Source organism: Amaranthus tricolor, chromosome 13 (assembly GCF_026212465.1).
Source record: "Amaranthus tricolor cultivar Red isolate AtriRed21 chromosome 13, ASM2621246v1, whole genome shotgun sequence".
Taxonomy (NCBI): Eukaryota; Viridiplantae; Streptophyta; class Magnoliopsida; order Caryophyllales; family Amaranthaceae; genus Amaranthus; species Amaranthus tricolor.
The window spans coordinates 2,618,998-2,633,370 of record NC_080059.1 but is presented as its reverse complement, the minus strand read 5'-3'; the positions used below and the strand labels follow the sequence as shown (position 1 = coordinate 2,633,370).

Sequence of the window (14,373 nt, the reverse complement as noted above, 5' to 3'; positions counted from 1 at the left end):
TCCAAATGTATACAATACCTTTAAATTAGAGTAGGGTTGGGTCGGCTCCAAAACCCTTATGCTCAACCCATGTCCATCGCTCTTTTCATTCCTCTTCAAAGATCGTCGTTTCCTTAGATCCCAAATCTTCCCCCCTCTTTGTCGTCTGAACTGAATTCTTCACTTATAGTAATTTCGGTTTAAACCCTAAATCACACCAACGCCTAAATCGATTTCTAATTATTTTAAATATCTTTTACTACTAATTGCTACATTTTTCATGCTATTGAATTGATTACATTCTTAGTACTTGATTAAATCTCAGATCACTTGAAGCTGCGACAATTGCTTATTTGTAAAGTTTCTAGAACCTCAGATCTTCTCTATCCATGAATCCGAGAAGGTTCGTTAATTGTTTTCTGGATTTTTTAGTGATTTTAATTCGACTGATTGATACCATTGCTTAATTTCGTGTTTTTCAATTTAGTCTGCATTCCTATAGTATGATCACTTAGGGTTTGTTGATAGAATTCTGAAATTTGAAATGTTATAATTAGAATTTATTGCACTGGTGGTGAAGTTGTTAAGATTAGTATTGCGGTTAGGGCCGGTCTTCAGATTTTAGGTGCCTGGGTCGAAAAATATTTTATGGACTTTAGTTATATTTAAATATCAGTCAATCAAATATTTGTATTGCAGTCACTACAATTCTAAAATGATTACATTAAATCCATAAAAGAAATCTATTTATCATATAAAAATGAAGAAAAAATTTAACACCTATAAAATTGATTTGCTCAAATCCAACGTACATAAAAACGATTAAATATACACAAAATTACTGCATTACAAAAAAAAAAAAAAGATAACAAATTGAAAAATAAATAAAATAAATTTTGAGGATTAGTCATAGAAAACAAAAACAACAAAAAAAATTTGAAGTAAAGTTTAAAACTTGAGCTCTATGTTTCCACTCCTTATTTAATTATCGTGAATTTATAATTTAATAATTAGTAAATAAGGTTAAAATTGTCATTAATAGCACCTTAGATTAATGGTCTAAGTGCAGTTTGATAATATAAAGGCAAAATCTATCAACTTTTCGTAGGCCCTGGACGTAGGCCCTTTTCGCCTTTGCCTAGGGCCGGGCCTGATTGCAGTTTTAGCTTTACTCTAAAGATGGCTATCAATTATAAAGCAATGAGCAATGTTGCTACATTTGGAACAGGGAAATTACTTCTGCCTTGTAGAGTTTTGAGATTTTTCATATTCGATTTGAAAGAAATGTTGGGAAATGGGTATTACAAATAATAATGCTAATACAAATTACGATATGTAAATTTGTATTTCCCTTTGTTGATGGCTAAAATAAACTTACACAAAAAGCACTAAGAACAAACTTAAAGATGATATTTGTAACGAAAACCGTTACCCGAAAACTTGATACTTGTTGTAGGCGTATACTCACTTTCCTTTAGTGATATTTCCCCACAACGGTACTTGGGTTTAGACTTAAAAATTCACGAGATACAAACAACACAACATACCCTTAGTACTTAGGGTATGTCAGTTAATAACAAAGTGTTTGATGAATTATAAACTTTGAAAAATTCTAACAAGAAGTTTATAACTCTTTTTGAAAGAACACAAGCAAAAAAAGAGCAAAAAAGGAAAGTAAGGACAAGAGAGAATTCAGAAAATTGGTGTTAGAAACATTCTTCTCCAAGCCCCTATGTATACTGGATCAAGTATACCAAAGGGTCATGGTACGTTCAATCACCTATTGATGATCAAGCATAATGACCATCAATCAATATCATTATAACTATGGTATTCATGATCATTATTCCACAATATTAAGTCACTTGTGACTTCAGAATCAAAGTTGAACAAAAATAGATTCCAATGTTCATTAATCAAAGAATACGAAGACTCATATATGGCCTGGCAGAACCAAAAGCCGAGTTGGCTTTAGTTCCACCCACAGGAAATTCGACGCGGCTTTTCCTACTGGACAAAAAGTTCTTTCCAATAACTAAAGCCGAGTCGCCTTTAGACCCATCTTTAGGAAAGCGGAGTCGGGTTTTCCCACTAACTCAGTTTTCCAATTTGTCTTTTGTCCTTCACTTTGACCCCCTTTTGGAACTTGTAATTTTAGTACACTTTGTCCCACTACTATTTATAGTACTTGGTGATAATTCTTAGGATTTAATATATACTAAATATTCAACAAGGGGAAGAAGATAAAGGTAGGGTTTTGGCGAGGAATATCATAATGTATCAGTGGCTTTTTTTAATTTAACACCTTTGGATTGAGGGAATCGGAGGGAAAGATGAATTTAGAAATGAATTTGAAGAATAAAGTCCTCAATTTTTGTTAATATGTCCAAATTTCTCATATTACTTAAACAAACAAGGTGACTTCTCCTATTATTCCATCTTCTTCTTGTTCCTTCTTTTTTTCCTTTCCTTAATAAGTTCTTATCTTACTAATGTAAATATAGCTCTTACACCATGTTTGTGCAAAATAAATCCTTCTATTAGAACGATTTGAAAGAAAGCACAATAATTTTCCCTCCCCTTCCCTTTTCTTTATTTTCTTCCTAAAATGTTAACCAAACACACTTTTACGGTTGTGTAAAAGTATCTTTGTATTATGTCATCTATTTTTGATGATGGCTTTCCAGAATCAATAGGAATACTATTTTCGAAAATGTATTTAGTACTTGCACATACCTTATTAATCTTAAAGTCTGTGGCAAAATCATGTATGCATTCACATTGTTGATTTGTTTCCCGAAGACATTTAATTGCTGTTTTGTTTTGGCTCATGTTCCTGAATATTTGCATGATTTGTATGGATTATATATTTTCTGTTTAATGATTAAGTGAACTCTTAGTATCAGTTATGTGACTGCGGATGTCATGGTTTTGACTTTTGACTATGGTGATTTTGCTTATCTTTATAATTTCCAATTGTGTAGTTAGCCTAGAGTAAAAAACTTCTATTTTTATTCTCTCTCTTAGCATAAACTCCCTATGATGAGGATTCCTGTGTCGGTCATACTGTTGAATATAAATATTGAATGAAGATGTCGTGTTTTTCTAATTTTAGTGAATCTTGGAAGTCAGTTATGCAGCATCCACATATGTCTCTGCATTTTGACACAATGATAGCAAGGTCTTAGAACACATAGGTAGACAGGCAGGCTAGTCAATACAAATAGATGCCAGAGTCCAATAGTTTATACTGGTTTACTTTAGGTTACTGCATAAGGAAATCGTATCCTTCATGATACTGTGTATAAGTATCTGACAGTTTTAAAGTTATCAATAAATTTTGTTTGGTATGCTGTGGTGTTGATGAGTGGTTACAGAAGCCTGTTGATGCTAATTCAAATGTCTTTACAACTGAGAGTAAAATGGATTTCAATATCTAAGTTGTTAATTGCACAAGGTGCCTGCAAAACTGAATACTTTATAAAAAACTGGAAGAAACTCAGTTATGCGTTCGTGCTGGAATATGCCTTACCTTGTATGATGTGCTACATCACTTGATTGCTTGAATATGCCTACCTTGTATGATGTGCTGGAAAAATTGAATACCTTGAAGAGGTACATATTCTGATTTCTAACAATATTCTTCTGTCTATATTTCTTCTCTCTATTGCATGGTGTTTTAATGCTAAATTCCAATGTAACAGTTTTAGTTTTTCACTTTGTCCTGATGAATGTTTGTCTACTCTGTTCCATCTTGTTACATTGCTGCTTTATGTTTAGATGTGGTATCTTATCTTTGTTGTATAAAAATTTACACTTTTAGCTAATTCCTACTCTTTCAATTTCGATGGGATTGAGGTGGGAGGTATATCTATTCTTTGTTGTATAATATTTTACACTTTTACCTAATTCCTACTCCTTCACTTTTGCTCGCAGGGATTATAGAGGGTCTAGAACTTTTGCCTTTGATGGGATTGAGGAGGGAGGTATCAGGGCCTCATCCTCGTATTCCTCTCGTGAAATTGATGAACATGATAATGATAGAGCTCTTGATGGGCTGCAAGACCGAGTCAGCTTTCTGAAAAGAGTAAGTTGTTACTTCCTTTTGTTTTGTCACATCTGGAACTCAGGGAGTTCCTTTCCAATTTGTCAATGATTCTTTTATATTCATATGTACTTCACTTCTTTTTTTTGTGTACAAATTCCATTATTTTGGTTATGCTTAATCTGGTTCCAAAAGTTTTAATACCTTGAATGTGCATTTTTCTTGTGAAACTTGACACTATATCTTCAACGTCTACATCTTTGGCCTTCAACCTTTGGGCTTGTGTATATTCATGAGGTAAGGACTTATGAAAAACTACGTCATAACATAGTGCAAGGCTTGGAAAGTTTAGTAGATAAGACATGTTTTCTTTAGGAATGGACTTATAAGTAGTCTCGAGTTATGACTGGCCTTAGATGAGTTAGCATTAGTACATCATATGCCTTATGTGAATAAACTGTGGCAGGTTTGGGATGATTGCCTAGTCAAACTAATTACTGATGTTGAGTGATGGGGTCTTGCTGTGCCTAATGACTATTAGTGACTTTTGCCCGTCTTATTTAGAGGTGCAAATGGTATCATGCCTCAGTTTTTTAGGGAAATGTCAATTTTGTACGATTTCTACTATAATGTGTAAACTGTGTTGCTGTCAACTAGTTGAATGACTCTACAACTGTGTCAGTGATTATATTAAAACTTTTTACGAACAACCACTTACATACTATTTTGGGGTGGCAAATGGAGTGAATGTCATTTTATGCACCTTGATCTGCAAGTTTATATTCAGTCCAATGTATGCATCAGACTCAGATATGCATGTTTGGTTGGTTTTTTGTGTCCATTGTTGCCTTGCGTTGCACTTTTACTTTTTAATGTTTTCGGAGACTTGCATATATTACTAAGGTCTCATGCTACTTGTAAAAAATAAACCTGTCTTGCATTAAATGGAGTGAAAGCAAAAGGTAAATGGTTGCTTATCCTACTCTGAGGTGCCGGAAAATGAGAATTACTTTGTTGCATGATAATGTGCTACAATTTGCAGTTGAGTGGTGACATACATGGAGAAGTTGATGCTCATAACCGGATGTTGGATCGAATGGTATGTATAACTTTCTTTTGCTACATATATAAAACTAGATGTATTACCAATTTCCCATCAAAGTGGGACATCTGAGTTGACTCATATCTGATCATCATGTAGGGTAATGAAATGGATGCATCACGAGGATTCATGTCAGGAACCATGGATCGGTTTAAGCAGGTAATTCGATTAGCTACACGTAGTTCTTTAAGTTATGATCATGTCGGGTTGGGAGCTTAAAATCTTACTCTGATGAAAATTAAAATCCATTAAAACTGGTTTATCTTAACTGAACTGAACTTATCTGATTATAGTAAATTTGTTCACAATTCTTCACCTCAGAGTAACCACTATTTTGTACTAATTGAATTTCCTGCATTCAGGCATTTGAAACGAAATCAAGCAGACGAATGTTTACCCTTGTGGCCTCCTTTGTAGTTCTTTTCCTTATTATCTACTATCTTACTCGGTAGATCTTATATGATACAATTCCGGGCGCTGACCCAATGCGGATTTATACCTGAAATTACTTCTTGTGGCTTCATGTGAAGGATACTTGAATATATGTAATTGTTTGAAACTCTTCTTATGAAGTTGTTTAAACTCTTTCTTGTGAAATATACACACTTTATGAAGTCTCATAATGAGTTTGTAAACATTTGATGTAACTGTGGAATCTGATGAAAACCACTTCTAAATTTTATTAGTACTCGAGATTTTCGATTGGAGAGAACACTGCTCCATTAGCGGCAAGTCGGATCGGGTCGGTTTATGATTTTGTCAATAATAAATGGATCGAAATTATTATTTAATTCACTCCTAACACATTTCTAAACATGTCAAAAAACTTCTAATGAGTTCTTTAAGAACAGTATACTAGAGGTGTTAGGTTGGCTATGTATTAAATAAGAACCAAACTATAAACACACGTTTGTATTTTGAAGATTCGAATTCAATAAATAAGGCTGATTAGTTTCTATTGTAATGGAATTGTTTTGTGATTTTTATGGTTTTAAAACAAGAAAATTAAGAAAAGATATGTTGATTGAACAACTTAAAAATGGCTGAACTAAAGTCTTATTTCGATATAGAATTCACCACGAAATTAAAGCTATGGACTCCTAAGAGCACATCCAATCTTTAGCCAAAAGAATGAAAAGCAAAGGAACTTCAACTTACTTTCAACTACTCCAAGTTAAAATTAAATTGCAAAGAAAGTAAATCCATACTAAGTCGCTTTCTTTAAAAATCACTTCTTTTCTCTTTTGATCCACTCTTTCCTTAACCTTCTCATTCATTTTCTCAATCCTTTCCACAACTTGCTAATGCACCTTTTGAATCTCATTGGCTCTAGATTCAGCATTATAACTAAATTTCAAAGGTGTAGGAAAAGGCGTAAGATCTATAGGGGTTAATGGATTAAGGCCATAAACTACAAAGAAAGGAGAAAACCCGGTTGTCTTGCTAGGAACTCGATTATAAGCAAATTTAGCATGTGGTAGCAATTGTTCCCGTTGTAGGATTCTTAATAATAAGGGCACGCAAAGTTAAGCTTGGTTCCCATCTTTTTCCACAAGGTAAGCCAAAAATGACTAAGAAACTTTGAATCTCTATCACTTACCATACTTCTTGCTATCCCATGTAGTCTTACTATTACCTTAAAGTAAAGATTAGCAATGTTAACGGCATCATGTGTAGTATGACAAGAAATGAAATGGGCCATCTTAGAAAACCTATCAACAACAACCATAATGGAATCCTTATTGTTAGAGGTTCTAGGAAGTCCGGTTATGAAGTCTAAACTTACATCTTCCCATGGGTTTTGTGGTGTAGGAAGAGGTTGGTAAAGACCTTGCGACGTTTTGTGGGCTTTGGCTTTTAGGCATTGCACACACCTCTTAATAATATGAATGACATCTTTAGCAAGTTTGGGCCAATAAAAGGTCTCACTCATTAAAGCTATGGCCTTTTCTTCCCCAAAATGTCCTCCAAGTCATCCCTCATGATATTCCTTAATTAAGGTCTCCCTAACACTATGTCTAGGCATACATAATTGATTACCTCGAAAGAAATATCCTTGAAAGATGTAAAAAAAATCCTTGAGATTTGTTATGACATTTTTCAAATATTTCTACAAAATCAACATCATCAATATAACATTCTTTTAACAATTCCATCCCAACAACCTTAGTATTCAAAGTACTCAAAAGCAAGTATCTCCTAGATAAAGCATCAGCTCCGGTGTTTAGTTTACCTGCTTTGTGTTTTATAGTAAAGTGAAAGGTTTGTAGGAACTCAATCCATTTAGCATGTCTAGATTGAAGTTTGTGTTGGCTTTGAATGAATTTTAGAGCTTCATGATCAAAATGCAACACAAATTCTTTTGCAATCAAATAATGTCTCCAATGTTCTAAACATCTAATAATAGCATAAAACTCTTTATCATAAGTAGAATACTTCCTTTTAGCATCATTGAGTTTTTCACTAAAGTAAGCAAGGGTTTGTTGTTTTGAGTAAGAACACCTCCAATACCTACCTCAGATGCGTCACATTCTACTTCAAAGATGTCCTCAAAATTAGGTAAAGCTAGAACAAGTGCGGTTGTGAGTTTGTTCTTAATAGTGTCAAAGGCTGTTTGTGCTTTGGAATTCCATTCTATGGTCTTATGTTTTGTGAGTTCGGTGATAGGGGCCATGATTGAACTAAAGTTTGGGACAAACCTCCTATAAAAAGAAGCTAAACCATGAAATGGTCTAACTTGGTGAATGGTGGTAGGAATAGGCCAGTCTCTAATAGCTTCAACTTTCTTTTCATCTGCTTTTATCCCCTCAATTGACACAATAAACCCAAGAAACTTAACTGACTTCGAAAAGAATTGACATTTCTCCAAGTTACCATATAACTTCTCCTTAGCTAGCACACTAAACAATTGACGTAAATGATCAACATGTTCATCTTCACTTTGACTATACACCAAAATATCATTAAAATAAACCACTACAAATTGACCTAAGAAAGGCTTCAAGGTTTGGTTCATAAGTCTCATAAAGGTAGAAGGTGCATTAGATAAACCAAAGGGCATAACTAACCATTCATAAAGTCCTTCCTTAGTCTTAAATGCGGTTTTCCACTCATCCCCCACATGGATTCTAACTTGGTGATACCCACTCCTAAGGTCAATCTTAGAGAAAACTTTAGAACCATATAGATCATCTAACAAATCATTAAGTCTAGGGATGGAAAATCTATACTTGATAGTGATTCTATTGATGGCTCTACTATCCACACACATCCTCATTTCTCCACTCTTTTTAGGCACAAGTAAGGTAGGAACGACACAAGGACTTATGGATTCTCTAATCAAACCTTTAGCTAATAAATCATCAACTTGTCTCCTAATTTCTTCGGTTTCCTTAGGATTAGTCCTATAGGCTGGTTTGTTAGACAATGAGGAACTGGAAATAAAATCAATTTTATGTTGTATATCCCTTTTAGGTGGAAGTCCATTTGGTATTACATTAGGAAAAACATATGCAAATTCATCAAGCAAAGGTTCAATCAAAGGGTGATCATGCAATACAGTTTCAATTTGTTCATTTAACAATAACAATTCTTTTCTTTCCATAAATTCATGTTGTTCACTTTTAAGTATAGGAATTAAAGAATGAAAATTAGTTAAAGTTGCTTGCAATTTAGAATTAGTGTTAGGTGCATATGGTGCTAAAGTTATCTTTTTGTTATTTAAAACAAAAGTATATGTGTTTTTAAAACCATCATTCATAACTTTCCTATCATACTGCCACGGTCTACCTAATAAAACATGACAAGCATCCATAGGTATAACATCATATAAAAGACTCTCCTTATAACTATTGCCTATTGAAAACGATAGTAAAACTTGAGAGTTTATAGGAATACCTTTGTTTTGATTCAACCATTGAATCATGTATGGCTCGGGGTATGGAGTGGCGGTGAGATTAAGCTTGTCCACCATAGTCTGTGAAGCGACATTAGTGCAACTTCCTCCATCAATGATAAGCGAACAGATCTTACCTTTAACCGTGCATTTTGTGTGGAATATTGCTTCCCTTTGTTGGTTTGGATCTTTGGCTTTGACCCCACTAAGAGCTCTCCGCATGACCAGTAGTTCTCTTTCATCCGGATATGTCATTTACTCATCAAGTTCTTCATTGTCAATGAAATCCTCCTCGTTTTCTTCTTGATAATCTTCAAACTCAACCAAGTTCACCATTTTTCGGTTTGGGCATTCGGAAGAAATATGTCCTAGGCCTTGACACTTAAAACATCTCCTAGGTGTGAATGAATTGGTGTTTGGTTTGGGTGTATTGTGCACGCTTAGGGGCTGTTTTGAATGATTGTTTTGCAAAGCTTTTGAATCTTGCGAATGAGATTTAGAATAGGAATGGGGAGTGTTCTTTTGGTAGGAATTGAAATTGTTAGTTCTTAATGAAGTGAAACGTGAGGTTTCCTTCATTTTAGTTCTTTGTTGTTTATCCACTTTATGTGTAAGGTTAATTAAATCATCTAGGCAAGCATAAGGTTGTAATTCAACAATGTTTCTGATTTTTGAATCTAAATCATTTAAAAATCTTACCAAGGTTTGGTGATCATCATCCTTAAGGTCGCATCTCATGATCATGGTTTCAAAATCTCGACCATATTCTTCTACACTCCTGCCAGCTTGTTGTAGATGTTAAAGTTTGGTGAAATTCTCTTGCATGTAGTATGAAGGCAGAAACTTTTCCTTCATTTGCTTCTTCATCTTTTCCCATGATCTAATCTTGTCTTTCCCTTCTCTTTCTCGTTTTGCACATTTGTTAGCCCACCAAGTAGAAGCATATTTGCGCAATTTTAATGCTACTATCTTTACCTTCTTTTCTTCATCCGTATTCTTGTAATCAAATACTCTTTCAACGGTTCTTACCCATTCAAGAAACTCATCTCCATCTAATCTTCCTTCAAATTCTGGAATGTCGACTTTAAGATCATCTCCACGGCTTGTTTGCCTATTAACTTTAGGACTTTCAAAATCATAATCCCCACCTTCCCTTAGGGTGCGTTTTAGGTTTAGAAACTCTTTAAGTTGGGCTTCTAGATATTTAATGGTAGCATTTTGCTCTTCAACAATTATGCTCAAATCACTTGTTTCTCCTTCACCACTTTGAGACATGGTGTTTTGCTTTATGAATGAACGAAATTAAGGCTAAGAGCGTAGCCTTGGCTCTGATACCAAGATGATATAGGTTGGCATGTATTAAACAAGAACCAAACCATAAACACACGTTTGTATTTTGAAGATTCGAATTCAATAAATAGGCTGATTAGTTTCTATTGTAATGGAATTATTTTGTGATTTTTGTGGTTTTAAAACAAGGAAAATTAAGAAAAGATATGTTGATTGAACAACTTAAAAATGGCTGAACCAAAGTTTAATTTCGATACAGAATTCGCCACGAAATTAAAGCTATGGGCTCCTATCAATCTTTAGCCAAAAGAATGAAAAGCAAAGGAACTTCAACTTACTTTCAACTACTCCAAGTTAAAATTAAATTGCAAAGAAAGAACAAGAAACGCTCAAAGGTTGTTTGTATTAAAATGTAATGGAAGTGAGTGAATTACAAGAGAGCAAGTAGCCTATTTATACTAAAGAAATCAGCTACCAAAGATTATAACTTGCAAGAAAAATCTGAATATTACACAAAAGCAAGCTCCCAACAGCTATATTTTTAAATTCAGAGGATAAAAGCAAGTTTCTAACAGCTATATTTTGAAATCTAGAGGATATTTGGAAATAAAGTGCTTGGCTTTATTTGACTAGATTTGCAAATGTCCTTCAATAATCTTCATATATCCTTGATGATTTTCAGCCATTCTATTGAGTTCATGGCTGAATGTTTTGCTTCGATTCTTGCTTCACACTCTTTGTAAATTTCGAACCTATTTGAGCCAAAAATAAATACAGACTTAAAAGAAAATTACAACTCAACTAACTAAACATGAGACATGATTAAGCTTGATCCTAAACCTGCCTTAATCATTTCTAAAAGACTCAAATATTTGAAATGAAATAAAATACTCAAATCAATGAAGACTTAGTTTTTAACTACGAAATTAAAGGGCTTGACATTTGGACTTTGAATTTGAGCGTCTTCCGTTTGATGTATCATTGTATTGATTTTAGCTAGCTCATGAGAATTAAATGTAGGTGATCCTACATCAAACGGGGCGAATTGATCCAATGGGTCAATGATCGGGTCACATTTTAACGGGTTATTAGCGGGTCCGGTCAATAACAGGTCAGGTGGTTGATGGGTCTTTGTGTAAAGGGTCTGGCCGGGCCAAGTCGGATAATTATAGAAATTGGTTGTAAAACATATTTTACCACTTTTTTTTAAATATTTTTATGTGATATTATTATATACATAGTTGAATTGACCCAAAGGGCCATAAAGTATAATAAAAATTTATTTTATGAACTTTTAAAATACGGGTCAAAGTGGATCGTATTTAAACGGGCTTTGACCCTCCTCAGCAGGTTTAACATTTGACATGACTCGGCTCGTTGAACACCTCTAAATACAACTCACTAATTCCTTTTCAACCCATATCTTTGTTGAATAATAATGTTAAATACAACGTCAAAATTTTCAATTAATTTATAGGGCGTTTGATACATTAGAGGGTTGAAGTACATCATATGACATTTGAGTCGAAAATCTCTACTAAAATTAACGGATTAAGTTGGATTAATCTATTTAATTAATTCATTCTAAAACGCAATTTTTACTCATTTTGGTTTGGATTTGAGTTAAGTTTTCAGAATTGTTCAGTGATCATTTCTCATAATGAAAACATTTAATTTGAGAATTAATTGCTCTTTAAAGAATTGTTATTTGTGATGCTTTTATAACTTCTTGGATTTGCAACTCAATCTGTTCATTTCCTTAAGGCAGCAATATGAAAATACCAACTTCCCAAATCCCAAGTATCCTTAAATTCTGATCTACTAATACATGTTTCAGTCATTATACTTGGTAAAAAGTTTTAATTTTCAAAATAGGTTGAGGAAAAAAAATGGAGGGAGGAAAAGTGTAAAAAAAAAAAAAAAGAGAGAAATAATGAATATATATGTCTAAAAAAATGTACTAATTGGCCAAAAAATAATTCAAAGTTTGCACCAGCCGGGAATCGAACCCGGGTCTGTACCGTGGCAGGGTACTATTCTACCACTAGACCACTGGTGCCTTGTTGATTGATAACACTCATTTTAATATTTAACATAAACTTGACTGAACTTGATAATGTAGGATAAACGTTTTCTTTTGGTATCCTCGATGAACGTTTTTTATGTTTTCGAAAAACACAAATTCGAGACGCGTGTTGTGTAATTCTATTTGAAGTAGGTGTTATAACTTATTGAAATTGGTATTATAACCTATTAGAGTTGATATTATACTTTATTCAAGTTGGTATCTCCAAATAGATAATAATACCAACTTTAATAGGTTATAACACCAACTCCAAATACCAATTTTAATAGGTTATAATACCAATTTCAATAGGTTATAACACCAACTTCCATAGGATATAGCACCAACTCCAAATAAGATCAAACGCGCAGATCAATTTTTAAATTTTTTTTTTTTATTTGTTGGACCTGGGCCTAGAGAGCCGTCTATAAGGAGAGGCGATATTTCGCAAAACCATATGAATGTTAATTGTGTATGATGAGAGATCAAAATTTAAGTATATAAAAAATTCATTATATTCTTTGTTAAATAGATATAGTGAACCATTTAATAACTTTTTTTTGTAAATTGCATATAGTTAGCCATGTTTTTTCTATATATATATATATATATATATATATATATATATATATATATATATATATATATATATATATATATATGAATTCTAAATTATAAATCGTCATAAAAAATGTTTGCATTCTTCAACTAATTTTTTAATTACTTGTTTATTTAGCTCCATTATTATAAGATCATCATCTTTCTCACAAAACCAGTTTTCTTTTATATTAATAAAATATAAGAAGATTCAGAAAATACAGGAAGCAAGTTAGCAACATTATTGAGTTCCACTTGCTATATATACTCCTTCCGTTAAATTTTCCACCTTTCACTTTTTTTTTCTCACCATTTTTTGTGAGTGTTTTTTTTTAATTTTTTTTTTAAATTTTAAATAGAGCAAATTCTAAAGCACGGATGAATATATAATGAGGTTTTACTTTCAACAAGTTTACATGGATGGATTTATAGCTTGGTACTACTACATACATTGATATTGGATGAGAGCTACTTAATTAATAACAACACTAATAAAACATGAATAGTGATCAAGACAAAGTTTACATGGATGTATATATAGTTCAATATACTACTATTACATAATTGTACATTGATTTAATATACATCTAATTGATTCGGAAGTATATAATATATTCTAGTGTTTCGATCATGAGCTTAAAATTTTGTTATCTAGGTCAAGCTTCGGTCACGAACTCACATCTCATCTATAAAATCTTTCGAGCAAACATCTATCATCGATCTTGTATAAGAGAAGCTTAAGTTGCATTCAATCCGCTTATAATCCAGGGGATTTTACATGAGAGGTGTAATAATAAATAAATATAATATATTTTAAGATCTTAATCATTATCAGACTTTTAGTCTGAAATCATAATTTTTGCACTAATTATTGAAAATATTACTAGAGCCAAGGCTCAAGATTGTGTCATTCTCTTAAGAGCTTGTCGCTCATCTATTATTGGTCAAATTTACTTTCATTCTTATCTTGGTGGGCCATCAACTTAATAAAAAAACAAAATAACATATGATATGTATTTTAGAATAGTATTGATAAAATAAAAAGAAAATTCTACTTTTAAAGCTTTGGAGAAGAGTTGACTTGAGATAATCAAAAGAGAAAAAATGACAGTCAATTAATGACATTGATTAGATAATAATATATCATTATATTATAATATTAGCTAGTTGACATAATTTGGGATTACCATGAATAATGACCAAGACGAAGTTCAAGATCCAACTCTTCCCCCTCTTTACTATGATCATGGCCTTGAACCTTTTTCCCATGCATATGAGCCGAGTCAACTCGTGAGCTTGAGTCCGCTCCAAGAAAGCGATGAAGACGGCCCTCGAAACTCGAGCTAACGCCATTTTTGGAGCTTAAATAGCTCTTAGAGGAGTAGAATAATCTTGCGTTA

The 14,373-nt window shown here is 33.0% G+C and overlaps 1 protein-coding gene and 1 non-coding gene across 2 annotated transcripts; one reads left to right on the top strand and one right to left on the bottom strand.

Moving 5' to 3' along the window:
• Nucleotides 1–5,743, top strand: LOC130798586 (bet1-like SNARE 1-1). Its single transcript, XM_057661636.1, has 5 exons — nucleotides 1–382; nucleotides 3,916–4,066; nucleotides 5,067–5,123; nucleotides 5,226–5,285; nucleotides 5,489–5,743. The coding sequence occupies exons 1-5, from the start codon at nucleotides 369–371 to the stop codon at nucleotides 5,576–5,578; spliced, it is 372 nt and encodes a 123-aa protein (XP_057517619.1). The 5' UTR covers nucleotides 1–368; the 3' UTR covers nucleotides 5,579–5,743.
• Nucleotides 5,744–12,299: 6,556 nt separating this feature from the next.
• TRNAG-GCC (transfer RNA glycine (anticodon GCC)) lies at nucleotides 12,300–12,370 on the bottom strand. Its single transcript has one exon. It is a non-coding gene; the product is annotated as a tRNA-Gly (tRNA).
• Nucleotides 12,371–14,373: the final 2,003 nt, after the last annotated feature.

What these genes read in the sequence shown, in the direction of transcription:
- LOC130798586 (XM_057661636.1), top strand. An exon ending in GAGTCAGCTTTCTGAAAAGA is followed by an intron (nt 4,067 to 5,066) that starts GTAAGTTGTTAC and finishes TACAATTTGCAG; the next exon opens with TTGAGTGGTGACATACATGG. An exon ending in ACCGGATGTTGGATCGAATG is followed by an intron (nt 5,124 to 5,225) that starts GTATGTATAACT and finishes ATCATCATGTAG; the next exon opens with GGTAATGAAATGGATGCATC.